The sequence below is a fragment of the Schistocerca cancellata genome, chromosome 10 (genome assembly GCF_023864275.1).
Source record: "Schistocerca cancellata isolate TAMUIC-IGC-003103 chromosome 10, iqSchCanc2.1, whole genome shotgun sequence".
Lineage (NCBI taxonomy): Eukaryota > Metazoa > Arthropoda > Insecta > Orthoptera > Acrididae > Schistocerca > Schistocerca cancellata.
Genome location: NC_064635.1, coordinates 4,704,668 through 4,722,281, shown reverse-complemented (window position 1 = coordinate 4,722,281; position 17,614 = coordinate 4,704,668). Strand labels below are relative to the sequence as shown.

At 41.3% G+C, this 17,614-nt stretch overlaps 1 protein-coding gene across 2 annotated transcripts in view; it reads right to left on the bottom strand.

Moving 5' to 3' along the window:
* LOC126106481 (gamma-interferon-inducible lysosomal thiol reductase-like) overlaps positions 1-17,614 on the bottom strand; it is a 104,422-nt gene that overhangs the window by 32,888 nt on the left and 53,920 nt on the right. For both annotated transcript variants that reach the window (XM_049912780.1, XM_049912781.1), the window contains exon 3: positions 9,932-10,105. In XM_049912780.1, coding sequence (XP_049768737.1) covers positions 9,932-10,105 — 174 coding nt within the window. The remainder of the gene's footprint in view (positions 1-9,931; positions 10,106-17,614) is intronic.

The window sequence follows — 17,614 nt, the reverse complement described above, 5'->3', positions numbered from 1 at the left end:
ATCATCTACTTGTTCCTTGATAAGGTTTACAAAGGTCTCTACAGCAACTGGATCAGCTTTCCTAAAAAGTTGATAACTATATTTAACATGTGTTGCAGCACAAAAATCTTTTAGAGTTAAAATTTGTGCATCATGATCTGAAAGGCCATTCACCTTTTTGCTAACAGAATGCCCTTCTAGTAATGAGTAATGAACAAAAATGTTGTCTATGGCTGTTCTACTGTTCCCTTGCACTCTCGTTGGTAAGAATACGATTTGTATAAGATTATATGAATTAAGGAGGTCTACCAGCATCCTTCTCCTTGCACAATCACTTATACAATTAATATTGAAGTCACCACATATAACTAACTCCTCTAGCTTTAGCAAAAATTTTGTGAAATCGGAGTCTGGGGATCTATAAATAACAACAGTTAGAAGTTTAACTCCACTAAATTGAACCACACCTGCACAACATTCAAACACCTTCTCAGTACAGTACTTTGAAACATCAATTGACTCAAATGGGATACCGTTTTTCACATACATGGCTACTCCCCCACACCACAAAGAGCTCCTAGAAAAGCTGCCAGCCAACCTGTATCCTGGTGAAGGAAGCCTCTGAATTATCTCCTTATTTACGAAGTGTTCAGATATACCAATAATTTCATAGTCAACATCTATAAGTAGTTCACTAACTTTATCTCTAATACCTTGTATATTTTGATGAAATATACTAATTCCCTCATTACTCGGATACCTAAGCTTTGTCGAAAGTGGTTTCTTTGTTAGAGAGATTTCCATTAAGCAGGAATACCTATCAGCTGACTTCAATCTAAAAAAGGTGCAGCTCTAACACCCACTAGTACAGGAATTTTCCCATGAGTGATCCCACCACCCCCACCTATGCTGTCACCTATAAGCTTTGCCAACCTCCCCTTTCCATACCTGTTGAGGTGCGGCCATGTCTAGTGAAACCCGTCCTGCTGATAGACTCCACCGACACCACTGAAATGTGACTCATGCCTTCTATCATCAGCGCACCCCCAAGTCTCATGTTATTACCCTTGACGGCTATATTAAGATGAGGCCGATCGTGACGCTGAAACAGTTCCACGAAATGCACATTCGTGTTGCCAGTTTGAGTAGCTATCTTTTCCAGGTCACCATCTATGTTATACTCCCCATCCCTATCAATACTATTACCAGCCCCACCCACAATCACTACCTGATCCTCTTTAGTAAAATCCCTACATAACCCCCCTATGTTAACAGTCACCTGAGCCAATCCTGCATTAGGCTTCACAATGATGGTCACCTGGTACTCTCTCCCCAACACTTCCTGCAACTGCTGGCCTACACCTCTACCATGAGAACTACCTAACAGCAGAACCTTCTTCTTTCTCTTAGACTTTGCAAGTGTCCTAGCGACCATAACTGCTGAGGTCTGCTGCATACTTCCTACATCTACAGTTACTAGAGATTCCTCTCCACTGCACTCTGACAGTTGGTCATATCTATTGCAAACACCAATAGTAAAACTATCTGAAAATCACCTTCTCCTAGCAGATCTCTTGCCAACAGCCAGCTCCCATTCCCCAACCCCCTTCTCCCTCCTCATCCTATCTAGCTCCTCCTGTGCGTTTTTCAACTACACATGAAAGGCACAGATCTTACGCTCCTGCTCCTCTATCAACTTACTCTTGCTACATAACCTGCAGTTCCAGGAGAGGATCTCACCAGAATGCCCACTGGCTTCCCCACTGCATTTGCCCCAGTGAAAATACTTCGAACAAGTCTCACACCGCAATTCACTACTCACGAACCTACAGCAAAGCCCACACTTCTCACTCATGGTAAAATTTTACAGTTATTGAAACAAGAAAACTACTTTATCTAAGTTCCGCTACTACAATAAGAAGATGTTAAAAAACTGACTACAATAATCACAAACGTACTCTACAAGGGAACTAACTACTATTATTAACAGTATTAATCAACAGCAAATGAGAATATAACAAAAGACTAACACAGAAAGAAAATCAAATGTCTAATGGCACAGAAACGAAACTGAAAACAGTTCCAAAAAATTTCTTCTGAAATTATTTCACCAGAAAACATCAAGAACATTGGTAGAAGACTACTAAAGTTCCTAAATAAACCACTATACACAAACAATTAATTAGTACCTAGCTTTCGATGCGCTGCTACAGCTGCAACTGGTCAGCGCGGAGTGTAAACACAGGTAAGACGTTAAGTTGCTCGACACGAAACACTCACAAATATCAGGTCACAACACAAGAAAGGCAGAGGTGAATGAAGAAACCACTAATAAGTCACTTATATAGTAAATATTATCACAAAAACTGTTAAAATACGTATCTGAAACCTAAAAATATATGAAAACTTAGTGAGCGATCTCACACGCAGTCACGTGCTTTATTTATTCTTGTTAGTGCCATGTGGGTGCCTGTGAGCATTCCATAAATATTTTTGTAGATAATGCTTTCAAAAGAGAAGTAATTAGTGGTGACAGTATAGTTGCTCACAGTGATTTAGGAAGGAGGTTTTGTGTGTGTGTGTGTGTGTGTGTGTGTGTGTGTGTGTGCGCGCGCGCTGAGGGTCTTTGCATAACAGCTTATCCATATGGCTATATGGTGAGTAGCAATCTATCATCATTCATAGTGTTTTTCCATCACAGATTTTATATATTTTGAACATTATTTTTGGACCTTGCATTGCACTTGTACAAATAGCAATTCAGCTGAACTGAATTTTATTATCAGAAACAAAAATCATTAAGGTGAAAAGGTAGAGGGAACTGAGTAAGAATTCAGAGAGCGTTAAAGAGATCTCTACTTCATAGAATTTCTTCATGCTTACTTCCACTGAATAAATATTTCATGTGCTTCAGGTGTCCTGCCCTAGAAGATAATTCCTAATGATGACAGGCAGTGAAAATGTGCATGATAAGCTAATCGAGCAGCCCAGTCTCTGGCTCAACACAGTGAGAGGAGGGCCTGCCTCCAGCTGAGCAGGGGGCGAGGCTGACAAGTTGGGCCGCACAGCCCAAGTCTCAGGTTGAAGAGGCACGAGGGCTCTTAACTGCGCCACTAACCTAAATCATTTACATAATTTTTTCATACAATACTCATTCTTTGTACCAGTAATTAAGTTATAAACTGGCATTACAACTACTTCACATAGACATGTAAGATATCTCATGTTCAAAAATATGCGTGTCAAATTGTATTTTCTGACTTTAAAAATGTCACCATGATCATAAATTATTCAGATTCTTTATCCATCATTTGATGTCAGTACAAGCAATAGACTTTATCAGTATACTTATTAATTACTTCTGATGTGAAATTAAAAAGAAAAACACATTTTTACAGAGTAATGTTCACATTGGGCATTTGTAAGCATTTATCTATGGACTGAGCATAAGTCAGTCATTCAGCTTTTTCTTGATCAGTTTGACTGGCACATTTTGAGTGTATTTAGAACATTTGTTATACACTATGATTTCCCCATAAGCATGGCTATTATGAGTTTCCTCTACACTGTTATAACACCAGAGATGTACTACAAGTTCTAACATTACACTTGATTGTATTAGGTAGTTCAGATAGTATGTAATTAATACTCTCAACAACATTTAAATTTATTTCTATTAAGCTCTTATATTTATTTAAAAACAAAGATGATGTGACTTACCATGCGAAAGCGCTGGCAGGTCGATAGAAACACAAACAGACACATTCATACACACAAAATTCTAGCTTTCGCAACCAATGGTTGCTTCGTCAGGAAAGAGGGAAGGAGTAAATGTCTGCTTGTGTCTGTGTATGTGTGGATGGATATGTGTGTGTGTGCGAGTGTATACCTGTCCTTTTTTTCCCCTAAGGTAAGTCTTTCCGCTCCCGGGATTGGAGTGACTCCTTACCCTCTCCCTTAAAACCCACATCCTTTCGTCTTTCCCTCTCCTTCCCTCTTTCCTGACGAAGCAACCATTGGTTGCGAAAGCTAGAATTTTGTGTGTATGTATGTGTCTGTTAAAGCTCTTATATTTAATGAACAAAGGCTTGCAATTTGTTGACTTACGTACCCCTGATATTATTCTGTTTATCTATTCTTGCATTACAAGAATATCATCTACTTTTTTGCTCTCTGCCCCCCGTCCGCCCCAAGAGTAATAATCCACACGTTAAACAAATTTAAAAATGCCTAATATGGTATTATTCCATGTCAAATGTCACAGGCCGTCTGTCTCTTCAGCAGATGTCACTCTGTTCAACATGAGAGTTCCAAGTTAGTTTCCTGTCATGTATAGTTCCACAATATTTTACATTTACTTTGTCCATATTGGCAATCTTTGCTAGACTGAATCATATATTACAGGTCTTTTCTCATTTAACAGCAAACCATTTGCATCAAACTAAGATGCTGGACACTCTTTCACCAAATTCATATTGTTTATAATGTCCTTTGATACAGGGGTCAGAAAAAGAGAAGTTGTACCATCTGCACATGTCTTTACATCAGTATTTTCAGGGAAGACATTTATTTATACAAAGAACAGATGTGGTCCTAATTTTGATGGATATATGTGTGTGTGTGTGTGTGTGTGTGTGTGTGTGTGTGTGTGTGTGAGAGAGAGAGAGAGAGGTTTCCCTTCCTTGTTTTTGTTTATTGTTTCAATCCTAGAACATATCCATGGTGCAATGTACCCCATAAGTCCAAATAAAAATCAAATCAGATCAATAGACTCAACAAACAACACTGATTAGCCCCTGAAAGTTCATCGGGAGAGATCAAAATCACTATGAAGATTGTTTTTTTGCCAACACACAGCATTCAAAAATCAGGTAAAATATTTGTATAAATGCTCGATTTTGGTATCTGAGGAACCTTCATGTGGAAATAGAAAAGAAATTGGGGGAGGGGGGGGCGGGGGGGACAGGACTGTTCAGGGATGTTCATGGATCAGGCAAGGCACTCAAGTCTCAACTAAGACCTCAAGTCTTTGGAGGCAACAGCAGATATAATTTAATTAGAGAGAAGTTGTGAGTGTGCTCCATTAGTCAGAGACAAAGACGATCAGAGTATACAAGCTCACATAACACAGAAATTGGCAGCAAGGAAAGGTAAAGTATACGGCTAAGGAGATTCTTTCATTCACTGTAAAGCACTGGTTTACTTCCCACCACATCACTGCTCAACTGTTTCTTAGTTTGGCTGTTATAAAAGATTCTCTCCAAAGCAACCACACATCAGCTTGAAAACAAAGTCATACAACAGCTAAACAGCCAAAAGTATCATATCCATCATTTTGATTTGCAACTCCTTGTATTGGCCGTGTTTGCAGTTAAAATTGTTGGATGTAAGGTCTGCCAGTTATGCTAAACACACTGTGTTCTGGTGAAGCGAAAAGTGTTTGCTACATAATTTGTGAAGAATACTTGTTATAGTTACGTGTACATCACAACACCTCAGCAGTATGCAGAGAATGGAAGTACTTGCCACATGAAAACATGAAAAGCTACCTGAAGTAATTAACACACAAGTCATCCAGAAAATTCATGCACACTAAATGTAGAGAATAAATAAAAACGAAAACCCACTGATGATGGCACAGTAGTGCCAAAACATGTTTGGGTACTGAGAGAAATGGTGTTTTGCATAACTGGTGGACCTCGCATCCAACAAAAGTATCATGTTTATACACTCCTGGAAATGGAAAAAAGAACACATTGACACCAGTGTGTCAGACCCACCATACTTGCTCCGGACACTGCGAGAGGGCTGTACAAGCAATGATCACACACACGGCACAGCGGACACACCAGGAACCGCGGTGTTGGCCGTCGAATGGCGCTAGCTGCGCAGCATTTGTGCACTGCCGCCGTCAGTGTCAGGCAGTTTGCCGTGGCATACGGAGCTCCATCGCAGTCTTTAACACTGGTAGCATGCCGCGACAGCGTGGACGTGAACCGTATGTGCATTTGACGGACTTTGAGCGAGGGCGTATAGTGGGCATGCGGGAGGCCGGTGGACGTACCGCCGAATTGCTCAACACGTGGGGCGTGAGGTCTCCACAGTACATCGATGTTGTCGCCAGTGGTCGGCGGAAGGTGCACGTGCCCGTCGACCTGGGACCGGACCGCAGCGACGCACGGATGCACGCCAAGACCGTAGGATCCTACGCAGTGCCGTAGGGGACCGCACCGCCACTTCCCAGCAAATTAGGGACACTGTTGCTCCTGGGGTATCGGCGAGGACCATTCGCAACCGTCTCCATGAAGCTGGGCTACGGTCCCGCACACCGTTAGGCCGTCTTCCGCTCACGCCCCAACATCGTGCAGCCCGCCTCCAGTGGTGTCGCGACAGGCGTGAATGGAGGGACGAATGGAGATGTGTCGTCTTCAGCGATGAGAGTCGCTTCTGCCTTGGTGCCAATGATGGTCGTATGCGTGTTTGGCGCCGTGCAGGTGAGTGCCATAATCAGGACTGCATACGACCGAGGCACACAGGGCCAACACCCGGCATCATGGTGTGGGGAGCGATCTCCTACACTGGCCGTACACCACTGGTGATCGTCGAGGGGACACTGAATAGTGCACGGTACATCCAAACCGTCATCGAACCCATCGTTCTACCATTCCTAGACCGGCAAGGGAACTTGCTGTTCCAACAGGACAATGCACGTCCGCATGTATCCCGTGCCACCCAACGTGCTCTAGAAGGTTTAAGTCAACTACCCTGGCCAGCAAGATCTCCGGATCTGTCCCCCATTGAGCATGTTTGGGACTGGATGAAGCGTCGTCTCACGCGGTCTGCACGTCCAGCACGAACGCTGGTCCAACTGAGGTGCCAGGTGGAAATGGCATGGCAAGCCGTTCCACAGGACTACATCCAGCATCTCTACGATCGTCTCCATGGGAGAATAGCAGCCTGCATTGCTGCGAAAGGTGGATATACACTGTACTAGTGCCGACATTGTGCATGCTCTGTTGCCTGTGTCTATGTGCCTGTGGTTCTGTCAGTGTGATCATGTGATGTATCTGACCCCAGGAATGTGTCAATAAAGTTTCCCCTTCCTGGGACAATGAATTCACGGTGTTCTTATTTCAATTTGCAGGAGTGTATTTTGGATGTTATCAAAGACTACTTGTGTATCTAAAATGATATTGCATTACTGGGATTCCTCTTGTATGGATTCAGGATGGAACAGAACAGTAAGTGAAATACCACACTGACAGCACACTACAATGAGTTAAAAAACTCAGGATATGTAATTCCACAAGGTTTGATACTGGCTCTCCCCCTGTTCCCAACCTACACAAATGACATACAATCACTTTAACATACTGTTCAAAAACTGTGATACTTGCTGATGACAAGTACACTAATTGAGGATCAAAACAACCATACATAACACAATCCAAATGTAACCTGAACACATATATGACTGCTATATAGCAAACAGTTTAAGTTGGTTGGTTGGTTGGTTTGGGGAAAGAGACCAGACAGCGTGGTCATCGGTCTCATCGGATTAGGGAAGGATGGGGAAGGAAGTCGGCCGTGCCCTTTCAGAGGAACCATCCCGGCATTTGCCTGGAGTGATTTAGGGAAATCACGGAAAACCTAAATCAGGATGGCCGGACGCGGGATTGAACCGTCGTCCTTCCGAATGCGAGTCCAGTGTCTAACCACTGCGCCACCTCACTCGGTAAACAGTTTAAGTCTTAACCTCATAAAAACATATCATGCAATTTCAAGCAAACAGAAAAAGCACCAGAAGTAGACATTAATGTCCTGAATGAAACATGAATTTAACAATTTCCTTGCGACTCAACTGGGTAACAAGTTAAACTGCTTTTCAACAATAATACTATGTACTTCTATAAATTTCCACGTATGCAGCCGGATCCCGTCGACATTCTGCCACGATATTTCGGCCCAGAGACGTCCGGCCATCATCAGGTGAGTACACAACTACTGAAGAGCCCAGGTGCAGCCGCGGTATTTATGCTGAATCTCGCGCATGTGAAATGTACTGGCATCCTACAGCGCATGCATCAGGTGTTGACATGCGCAGCATAGCCGAGTTGTACGTGCTGCCCTCGGTGGTGAAAATAAAGGTTCATCTAGTCATTGAGTATCGAATGAGACTGTCGATTCCACTGTGTTTGTATAATTTTAATAACAGGATTCCAATTTTTACCCAGCTGAAAGCCGTTGTCACGATTTATAAGATTATTGGCAAGACGTATTTCCACTGATTCCTTGATTACGGAATCCCAAAAACCGGAAACTGGGGATAAAATTTTTGTTCCATTGTATTCCATTGAATGTCCCAGTGAAATACAGTGCTCTGCTACTGCCAATTTTGACGGTTGCTGCAGACGGGTGTATTTTTCATGTTCTATACATCGTTCACGGACAGTTCTTGTCGTCTGGCCAATATATGCAGAGACACATTCACAGGGAATTTTGTAGATGCCTGCTTTCTTCAGTCATAAATCATCTTTTACGGATCCAACCAGGGCCTGCTTCTTTGCTGGTGGACGAAAGATAACCTTGATTTTATTTTTCTTCAGTAATCGGCCTATTTTCAACGACACATTCCCGGTGTATGGAAGGAACGCAGTTGATTTAAAGTTGTCATCTGCGTCCTCAGTGTGTTGCTTCTTATTATGATAGTTGCGCATGGCGCCTGGAGATACAGATCTGTGTGAGTCGGTTTCCTGTACACAGAGTGTCCTAATGACCCATCATTTTTACGGCGTACTAGCACGTCTAGAAATGGTAAAGTGCCCTCTTTTTCAATCTCCATCGTAAATTTTATGTTCTCATGTAATGAGTTTAAGTGATGAAGGAATTTCTCCAGTTCTGTCTGCCATGAGGCCATACAGCAAAAGTATCATCTACGTACCAGTCTCAAGCGCTTTCTCCTCAAAGTCCTCCATAAAGAGATTAGCTACCACAGGCGACAAAGGGCTCCCCATGGCGACGCTGTCTGTTTGTTCAAAGAATTCGTCATTGAATAAAAAGTACGTTGAGGAGAGTATATGTTCAAACAAGGCCATCATTTCTGCACTGAATAAGTTACCAATAAGATGTAAGGAATCAGTGGAAATACGTCTTGCCAATAATCTTATAAATCGTGACAGCGGCTTTCAGCTGGGTAAAAATTGGAATCCTGTTATTAAAATTATACAATCACAGTGGAATCGACAGTGTCATTCGATACTCAATGACTAGATGAACCTTTATTTTCACCACCGAGGGCAGCACGTACAACTCGGCTATGCTGCGCATGTCAACACCTGATGCATGCGCTGTAGGATGCCAGTACATTTCACATGCGCGAGATTCGGCATAAATACCGCAGCTGCACCTGGGCTCTTCAGTAGTTGTGTACTCACCTGATGATGGCCGGATGTCTCTGGGCCGAAATATCGTGGCAGAATGTCAACGGGATCCGGCTGCATACCCGGAAATTATTAGAAGAAGAAATACGCCAGGAAAATTTCAGAAGTCACAATAATACTATGCACTGATCATTTAAAGTATATTATCACATTCTGTATCATAGGGAAATTCAGTTGCATAAAACTAATAATATATGAGACAGAACTTATGTCATAGTGATAATGTCCTTCAGGAGGTAAAATGTGTAGTACTGTCGAGTGGAATGTGACAATATTATGAAAAGGATAGTTGCTACTCACCATATAGCTGCAATTCTGAGTTGCAGACAGGCGCAAAAAAAAAGACTGCCCCTTTTGTGACAGTCTTTATGTTGTGCCTATCTGCGACTCAGCATCCCCGCTATATGGTGAGTAGCAACTTTCCTTTTCATAATATTATTGATTCAGAAAGTGACTTCTTTTTAGGCATAACATCAACCTCCAGAAGTTTTAAGATCTTTGTATTGACTCACTTCTTGTCCAGCTGGCTCTGGGACTGTGTCATTTCTGATCATACACTCCACAAACCTAAGCTGCTGCTCTTTGTCCTGAACTATCACAGCTGCACATGCATGGATCTTGTTTCCTTGACATTCAGTCGGTCCATGCTGGCAGTTAAACACATAACCCCATGGTGTCAGCCAAGTCTGCAAACAGTAAAATAAAACATCACAAAGTTGAGGAGCAAGATTTTGGGACCCCATTCCACACCATGGCTGACTGATCTACACGATATGATAATATCTGTTTGGATCAATAAAAATGTATCAGAGAAATTTCTATTCTGAAAAAGGGATTGTAGGCTTGAGCTATGAAGTAATGCACTCAGACAAAAATAAATTACTGAGGACAAGATTAATATTAATAACTGAAATTATTTAAAGGATCAGCCAAACACAGACCAGTGAGGTGTGCCTTACAGACTTTTCAGAGAAATTATAAACTTACAAACAGTTTCCTCTATAGCCACAAATGAGTGGAAAACAGGGAGAGACTGACAAAATGACTGCTTTGATATTATTGTGCATACATCTCCAGTCATGAGTTGCTGAAGTGCAAAGATAATGATTTAAGACAAGATCAGACATGGAGTTGTTGTTGTTGTTGTTGTTGTTGTGGTCTTCAGTCCTGAGACTGGTTTGATGCAGCTCTCCATGCTACTCTATCCTGTGCAAGCTTCTTCATCTCCCAGTACCTACTGCAATCTACATCCTTCTGAATCTGCTTAGTGTATTCGTATCTTGGTCTCCCCCTACGATTTTTACCCTCCACGCTGCCCTCCAATACTAAATTGGTGATCCCTTGATGCCTCAGAACATGTCCTACCAACCGATCCCTTCTTCTGGTCAAGTTGTGCCACAAACTCCTCTTCTCCCCAATCCTATTCATTACCTCCTCATTAGTTATGTGATCTACCCATCTAATCTTCAGCATTCTTCTGTAGCACCACATTTCGAAAGCTTCTATTCTCTTCTTGTCCAAACTATTTACCGTCCATGTTTCACTTCCATACAATGCTACACTCCATACAAATACTTTCAGAAATGACTTCCTGACACTTAAATCTATACTCGATGTTAACAAATTTCTCTTCTTCAGAAACACTTTCCTTCCAATTGCCAGTCTACATTTTATATCCTTTCTACTTCGACCATCATCAGTTATTTTACTCCCTAAATAGCTAAACTCCTTTACTACTTTAAGTGTCTCATTTCCTAATCTAATACCCTCAACATCACCCGACTTAATTCGACTACATTCCATTATCCTCGTTTTGCTTTTGTTGATGTTCATCTTATATCCTCCCTTCAAGACACCATCCATTCCGTTCAACTGCTCTTCCAAGTCCTTTGCTGTCTCTGACAGAATTACAATGTCATCGGCGAACCTCAAAGTTTTTATTTCTTCTCCATGGATTTTAATACCTACTCCGAATTTTTCTTTTGTTTCCTTTACTGCTTGCTCAATATACAGATTGAATAACATCGGGGAGAGGCTACAGCCCTGTCTTACTCCCTTCCCAACCACTGCTTCCCTTTCATGTCCCTCAACTCTTATAACTGCCATCTGGTTTCTGTACAGATTGTAAATAGCCTTTCGCTCCCTGTATTTTACCCCTGCCACCTTTAGAATTTGAAAGAGAGTATTCCAGTCAACATTGTCAAAAGCTTTCTCTAAGTCTACAAATGCTAGAAATGTAGGTTTGCATTTCCTTAATCTTTCTTCTAAGATAAGTCGTAAGGTCAGTATTGCCTCACGTGTTCCAGTATCTCTACGGAATCCAAACTGATCTTCCCAGAGGTTGGCTTCTACTAGTTTTTCCATTCGTCTGTAAAGAATTCATGTTAGTATTTTGCAGCTGTGGCTTATTAAACTGATTGTTCGGTAATTCTCACATCTGTCAACACCTGCTTTCTTTGGGACTGGAATTATTATATTCTTCTTGAAGTCTGAGGGTATTTCGCCTGTTTCATACATCTTGCTCACCAGATGGTAGAGTTTTGTCAGGACTGTCAGGCCGTCAGTAGTTCCAATGGAATGTTGTCTACTCCGGGGGCCTTGTTTCGACTCAGGTCTTTCAGTGCTCTGTCAAACTCTTCACGCAGTATCATATCTCCCATTTCATCTTCATCTACATCCTGTTCCATTTCCATAATATTGTCCTCAAGTACATCGCCCTTGTATAGACCCTCTATTATACTCCTTCCACCTTTCTGCTTTCCCTTCCTTGGTTAGAACTGGGTTTCCATCTGAGCTCTTGATGTTCATGCAAGTGGTTCTCTTATCTCCAAAGGTCTCTTTAATTTTCCTGTAGGCAGTATCTATCTTACCCCTAGTGAGATAAGCCTCTACATCCTTACATTTGTCCTCTAGCCATCCCTGCTTAGCCATTTTGCACTTCCTGTCAATCTCATTTTTGAGACATTTGTATTCCGTTTTGCCTGCTTCATTTACTGCATTTTTATATTTTCTCCTTTCATCAATTAAATTCAATATTTCTTCTGTTACCCAAGGATTTCTACTAGCCCTCATCTTTTTACCTACTTGATCCTCTGCTGCCTTCACTACTTCATCCCTCAAAGCTACCCATTCTTCTTCTACTGTATTTCTTTCCCCCATTCCTGTCAGTTGTTCCCTTATGCTCTCCCTGAAACTCTGTACAACCTCTGGTTCTTTCAGTTTATCCAGGTCCCATCTCCTTAAATTCCCACTTTTTTGCAGTTTATTCAGTTTTAATCTACAGGTCATAACCAATAGATTGTGGTCAGAGTCCACATCTGCCCCTGGAAATGTCTTACAATTTAAAACCTGGTTCCTAAATCTCTGTCTTACCATTATATAATCTGTCTGATACCTTTTAGTATCTCCAGGGTTCTTCCATGTATACAACCTTCTATCATGATTCTTAAACCAAGTGTTAGCTATGATTAAGTTGTGCTCTGTGCAAAATTCTACCAGGCGGCTTCCTCTTTCATTTCTTAGCCCCAATCCATATTCACCTACTACGTTTCCTTCTCTCCCTTTTCCTACACTCGAATTCCAGTCACCCATGACTATTAAATTTTCGTCTCCCTTCACTACCTGAATAATTTCTTTTATTTCATCATACATTTCTTCAATTTCTTCGTCATCTGCAGAGCTAGTTGGCATATAAACTTGTACTACTGTAGTAGGTGTGGGCTTCGTATCTATGTTGGCCACAATAATGTGTTCACTAAGCTGTTTGTAGTAGCTTACCCACGTTCCTATTTTCCTATTCATTATTAAACCTACTCCTGCATTACCCCTATTTGACTTTGTGTTTATAACTCTGTAGTCACCTGACCAGAAGTCTTGTTCCTCCTGCCACCAAACTTCACTAATTCCCACTATATCTAACTTTAACCTATCCATTTTCCTTTTCAAATTTTCTAACCTACCTGCCCGATTAAGGGACCTGACATTCCACGCTCCGATCCGTAGAACGCCAGTTTTCTTTCTCCTGATAACTACATCCTCTTGAGTAGTCCCCGCCTGGAGATCCGAATAGGGGACTATTTTACCTCCGGATTATTTTACCCAAGAGGACGCCATCATTTAATCATACAGTAAAGCTGCATGCCCTCGGGAAAAATTACGGCCGTAGTTTCCCCTTGCTTTCAGCCGTTCGCAGTACCAGCACAGCAAGGCCGTTTTGGTTATTGTTACAAGGCCAGATCAGTCAATCATCCAGACTGTTGCCCTTGCAACTACTGAAAAGGCTGCTGCCCCTCTTCAGGAACCACATGTTTGTCTGGCCTCTCAACAGATACCCCTCCGTTGTGGTTGCACCTACGGTACAGCTATCTGTATAGCTGAGGCACGCAAGCCTCCCCACCAACGGCAAGGTCCATGGTTCATGGGGGAAGATTTTTGTTGATACCAAAAATAAATTCCATCTGCCCTATGATTTGCACAATTACAAGACACAAAGTTATCAATTTTTGTGTAGAATTTGCTGTCCTAGCTAGGGTTAAGAAAGGAGTTATGTACTGTGTTGCGGAAGTATTCATCAAGCTCCTATCTGATATACAGCAAATTCAAAAACACAACCAACTGAAAAGAAATTAAAACATTGGTCGCTCTTTCCACTATTTCAACAACTTGCTATAAGGGAAGTAGGGGTGTTGATTGTGAAGAAGAATAACAGGCAGTAGTGCGCCATATACAGCCTGTAATAATGTATACATAGGTATGGCAACTATTTTCTTTGGAAAATACCACTGTAATAAGATAAATGCTGAGCTGTCAATAAGACGGCCTGCCACACCATAGGGTAGTGGACCACTTACGGCAGCACACTGAACCGGCACGGCACCGCGGCAATCATTCGGTGTTATCATCTGACTGCTGGTCAGTAGCTTAACTATTAACATAAGCAGGGATACTATGGCATGCTGCATACATGATTTTTGCAGCTGCAACACCACAACAAACCCATTTTCGTGCAAATTAATATCAGAACTCTGGACAGGCTGGGCACGTGTTGAAGTAGTGAATCACTGAGTCCGCACCCACCACTGTACCATTCTCTGCAATGAAGTCACTGTTGCTCTCATGCCATTCTGACAGGACTGTTTGCCAAAAGGGTTAAGATACTGCCTTATGAACCAAGGGTTGAACTGAGGCCCTGACAGCCACCAGGATGCTCACCAGTGTCAATCATTGCCAGCCATTTACCGGTCCGAGGTTTCTTCCCTGGATGTCTGCACCCGTCACCTGCCACGAATAGCAGGACGTGGTCACCTTACTAACAGTGTAACAACATTGGGTGGGACAGTCTGTACTGCAAGGCTGCACCACACTGGGGCCACACAGACCATGGCAATGGCAAATGTCACACTGCCACGGAGTGTGAGGGTTGAAAAGCACCTTTCAGCTGCCAACAAATGAGGGCTTGAGCTTATAATAAATTAATGAAGGGATTCTGCTACCTCTGTGTGGCTTCTGACTCAATGTGATTTATCATCCTCCACCAGGGCACACAAACACCCTTTACACTAGGTAGGGCTTTTCTTGTAATGCAGAACGTTACCTGTAGCCACTATTAGCACAAAGAGTATAATGCAGAAAGGGATAGTTCAAACTTAATACAGTCTACAAATTAAATTTTTATGTGCTCCTTTTTGTTTGTTAATCAGTACTTTGTCTTATACCCTATCCCTGTAGATTCTGCTGTTTGATGGGATCTACTGCGCGTGATGAATGAATGAATAACTGAATCTCTGGGTGCTATAAAATCACATCATAACTTTTTGCTGCCTCAGTAGTGTGCTATTGCTCAATGTTACAAAAATCTCTGACGGATCTAAGAAAAGAATATTGAAACATCATTCTGAGAACTGCATCTTTTAGAACAGCTGCTTCAGATGCACAGCTAGTAATAATTGGACTATGGACCTAACAGTTATTAGTTAAGTGGTGAGAGGTGTTTGGAAAAAAGTGAGACTGATATTACATCAGGGGCAGGGCTGAAACCAAGGCACGGAAAGTTAGGTCCAGGCACAGGTGCAGCCTCAGAGAGGGTGCAAAAACTGACTGACAAGAATAAAACAACAGAGGAAGATTGTTTAACTATTAACCGGGAGAGATATGAGATTTCTCCTACCCCTCATGTTCCTATTTTTTCTTCACAAAAAAGGAGCTTTTCCACAGGTCTGTGAATGTAAATGTACGGGGTTTCACAGTGTCATTTTTCTCCAAGTAGCATTATAAAAACTACTACCGAACAGACTTCTATCATCTCTTCTTCTACTACTTCTTCTGCCACTCCAGAGTTAGGTCTAAGGCCTGTTCTGGTCTTATCATCTCTTCCTCAGTGTTCCTGAACTCCTCTTACCCCATGGTTTATAATCCATTGCTTGTTTAGGAAGTCTTTGTGGAAGCAAACCAAGTACTTCTTCTCTCCAATTATTCCTTTCTTTTCATTAGATTGTCTTTTGGGCTATTGGTGGCACCCATAATTCTATCATTAAAATAGCGTATGTGGCAACAGTGCACTTGGTTCACACAGTTGCCAGCTAAACACCTCACTCATATTCAAAAATGAGGTTTCTGCAGCTATTTCACTATGGTGTTGTAGGAGCAGAAATGTTGGTGAGCAGATGCTGAAGCAATTAATGCTCTTTAACTGAAGGCTTGTGATTTTTACTGATTTCTGCCAACTGAGGACTCAAGAGACACGTGATGGTGCATGAAGCAGGCAAAGAAAGTGCTCCCTACCCCACCAGTTCTTTTCCTGCTACTAAGTTTCAGTTGCCAGTAACTGCAGCATTTTGAAAACACATTTTCAGTAAATTAAACATCTCAAAAACTGCTTAAGGTCAAGTATCAGTAAAAGCAAACTGTCAAAATGACTCATCCTGTCAATTACAACACAGCTGCTAACCTTCATTTCAGTGGCATAATCAGTTAAGTTTGTTTTCCTAGAAGCAAGGACATACAAAGTAAAATTATAATCAAAGTATAATTCTTGGAAAGGCATATATATTCAACTCTCAATTATAGCCCCTGCTATTAATTAATAATTTATGCACAACTAATAATTTATAAGGAGCAAATAAAATCTGTTCTTTAGTACGCAATGTACTGAAACCAATGTCCAGTAACTCATCGAACCTGGTGAAAGTTTTCTGAGACCAAACACGTGTAATACAAATTATTTATGGTGTCAACTCGAGAACTGTCTGCAGAAGCCTGTTTAGGAAGCTAGGGATAGTGGTACTCTTCCCCAATGCTTTTATTCCTTAATGAAATTTGTCATAAATTATATATCTCTTTTTCAGACCAACACCTCACTTCATGATATCAGTAGTAGAATATGAATGAACTTCTCAAAGACCTAAAGTCAGTTACTTTGACCCAGAAAGGTGTCCATAGTTGAAGAACACTTATTTTTAATCATTCATCAGCAGCCATAAAAAGTTTAACAGCTAATAAAGTTCAGTTTGAGAGGAGCTTAAAGGATTTATTCATGGGCAAACCCATCTACTCCACTGACAAATTTCTTAGTGGAAGTGTCTGATGTGTGTGTATCATTAATTACTACCTCACAAACCAGCATTGCCTGGGTATTCATTTTACCAGTTCTCTATTAGTAACAAAAACAAAAAGACACTTTGAAATTATGAAACAATCATACAAAGAAATATGCATAATGTAGAAATGTTTGAACACAGCCTCTGTGGCAATCCCTCTTCATAGCTCTATAGATGGCTATTATTTTTGCCTATAGCTGTTTGTGCCGAGCAAAAGAAAGCTGTCAAAAGTGCAACCAGGTGTCAGTGATTTTTTTAAGCTGACATGATTGTTGGAGTGTCTCAGTGGTAAAGAATAAATGCATTAAAACTTCAAGCATGAGGTGGCATTTTTTCATGTATCTCAGTGTTTATTATATATCTCTTGAATGACAATGGGTAAGTCATTCTTACCTCCACTGTAATTATTGCCAGACAGTAAGGGATATGTGTACCAAGTTTAGTTGAAATCAGTCCAGTGGCTTAGGAGGAGAAATGCAACAGATAGATCCATTTTTATAATATGTATGGATATCAAACAACAAGAGCATTACATAAAATCTGTCTTCTGTACATCTTCATTGTAGTAATGTTATAAATGTCAATAATTATTGTAAACAA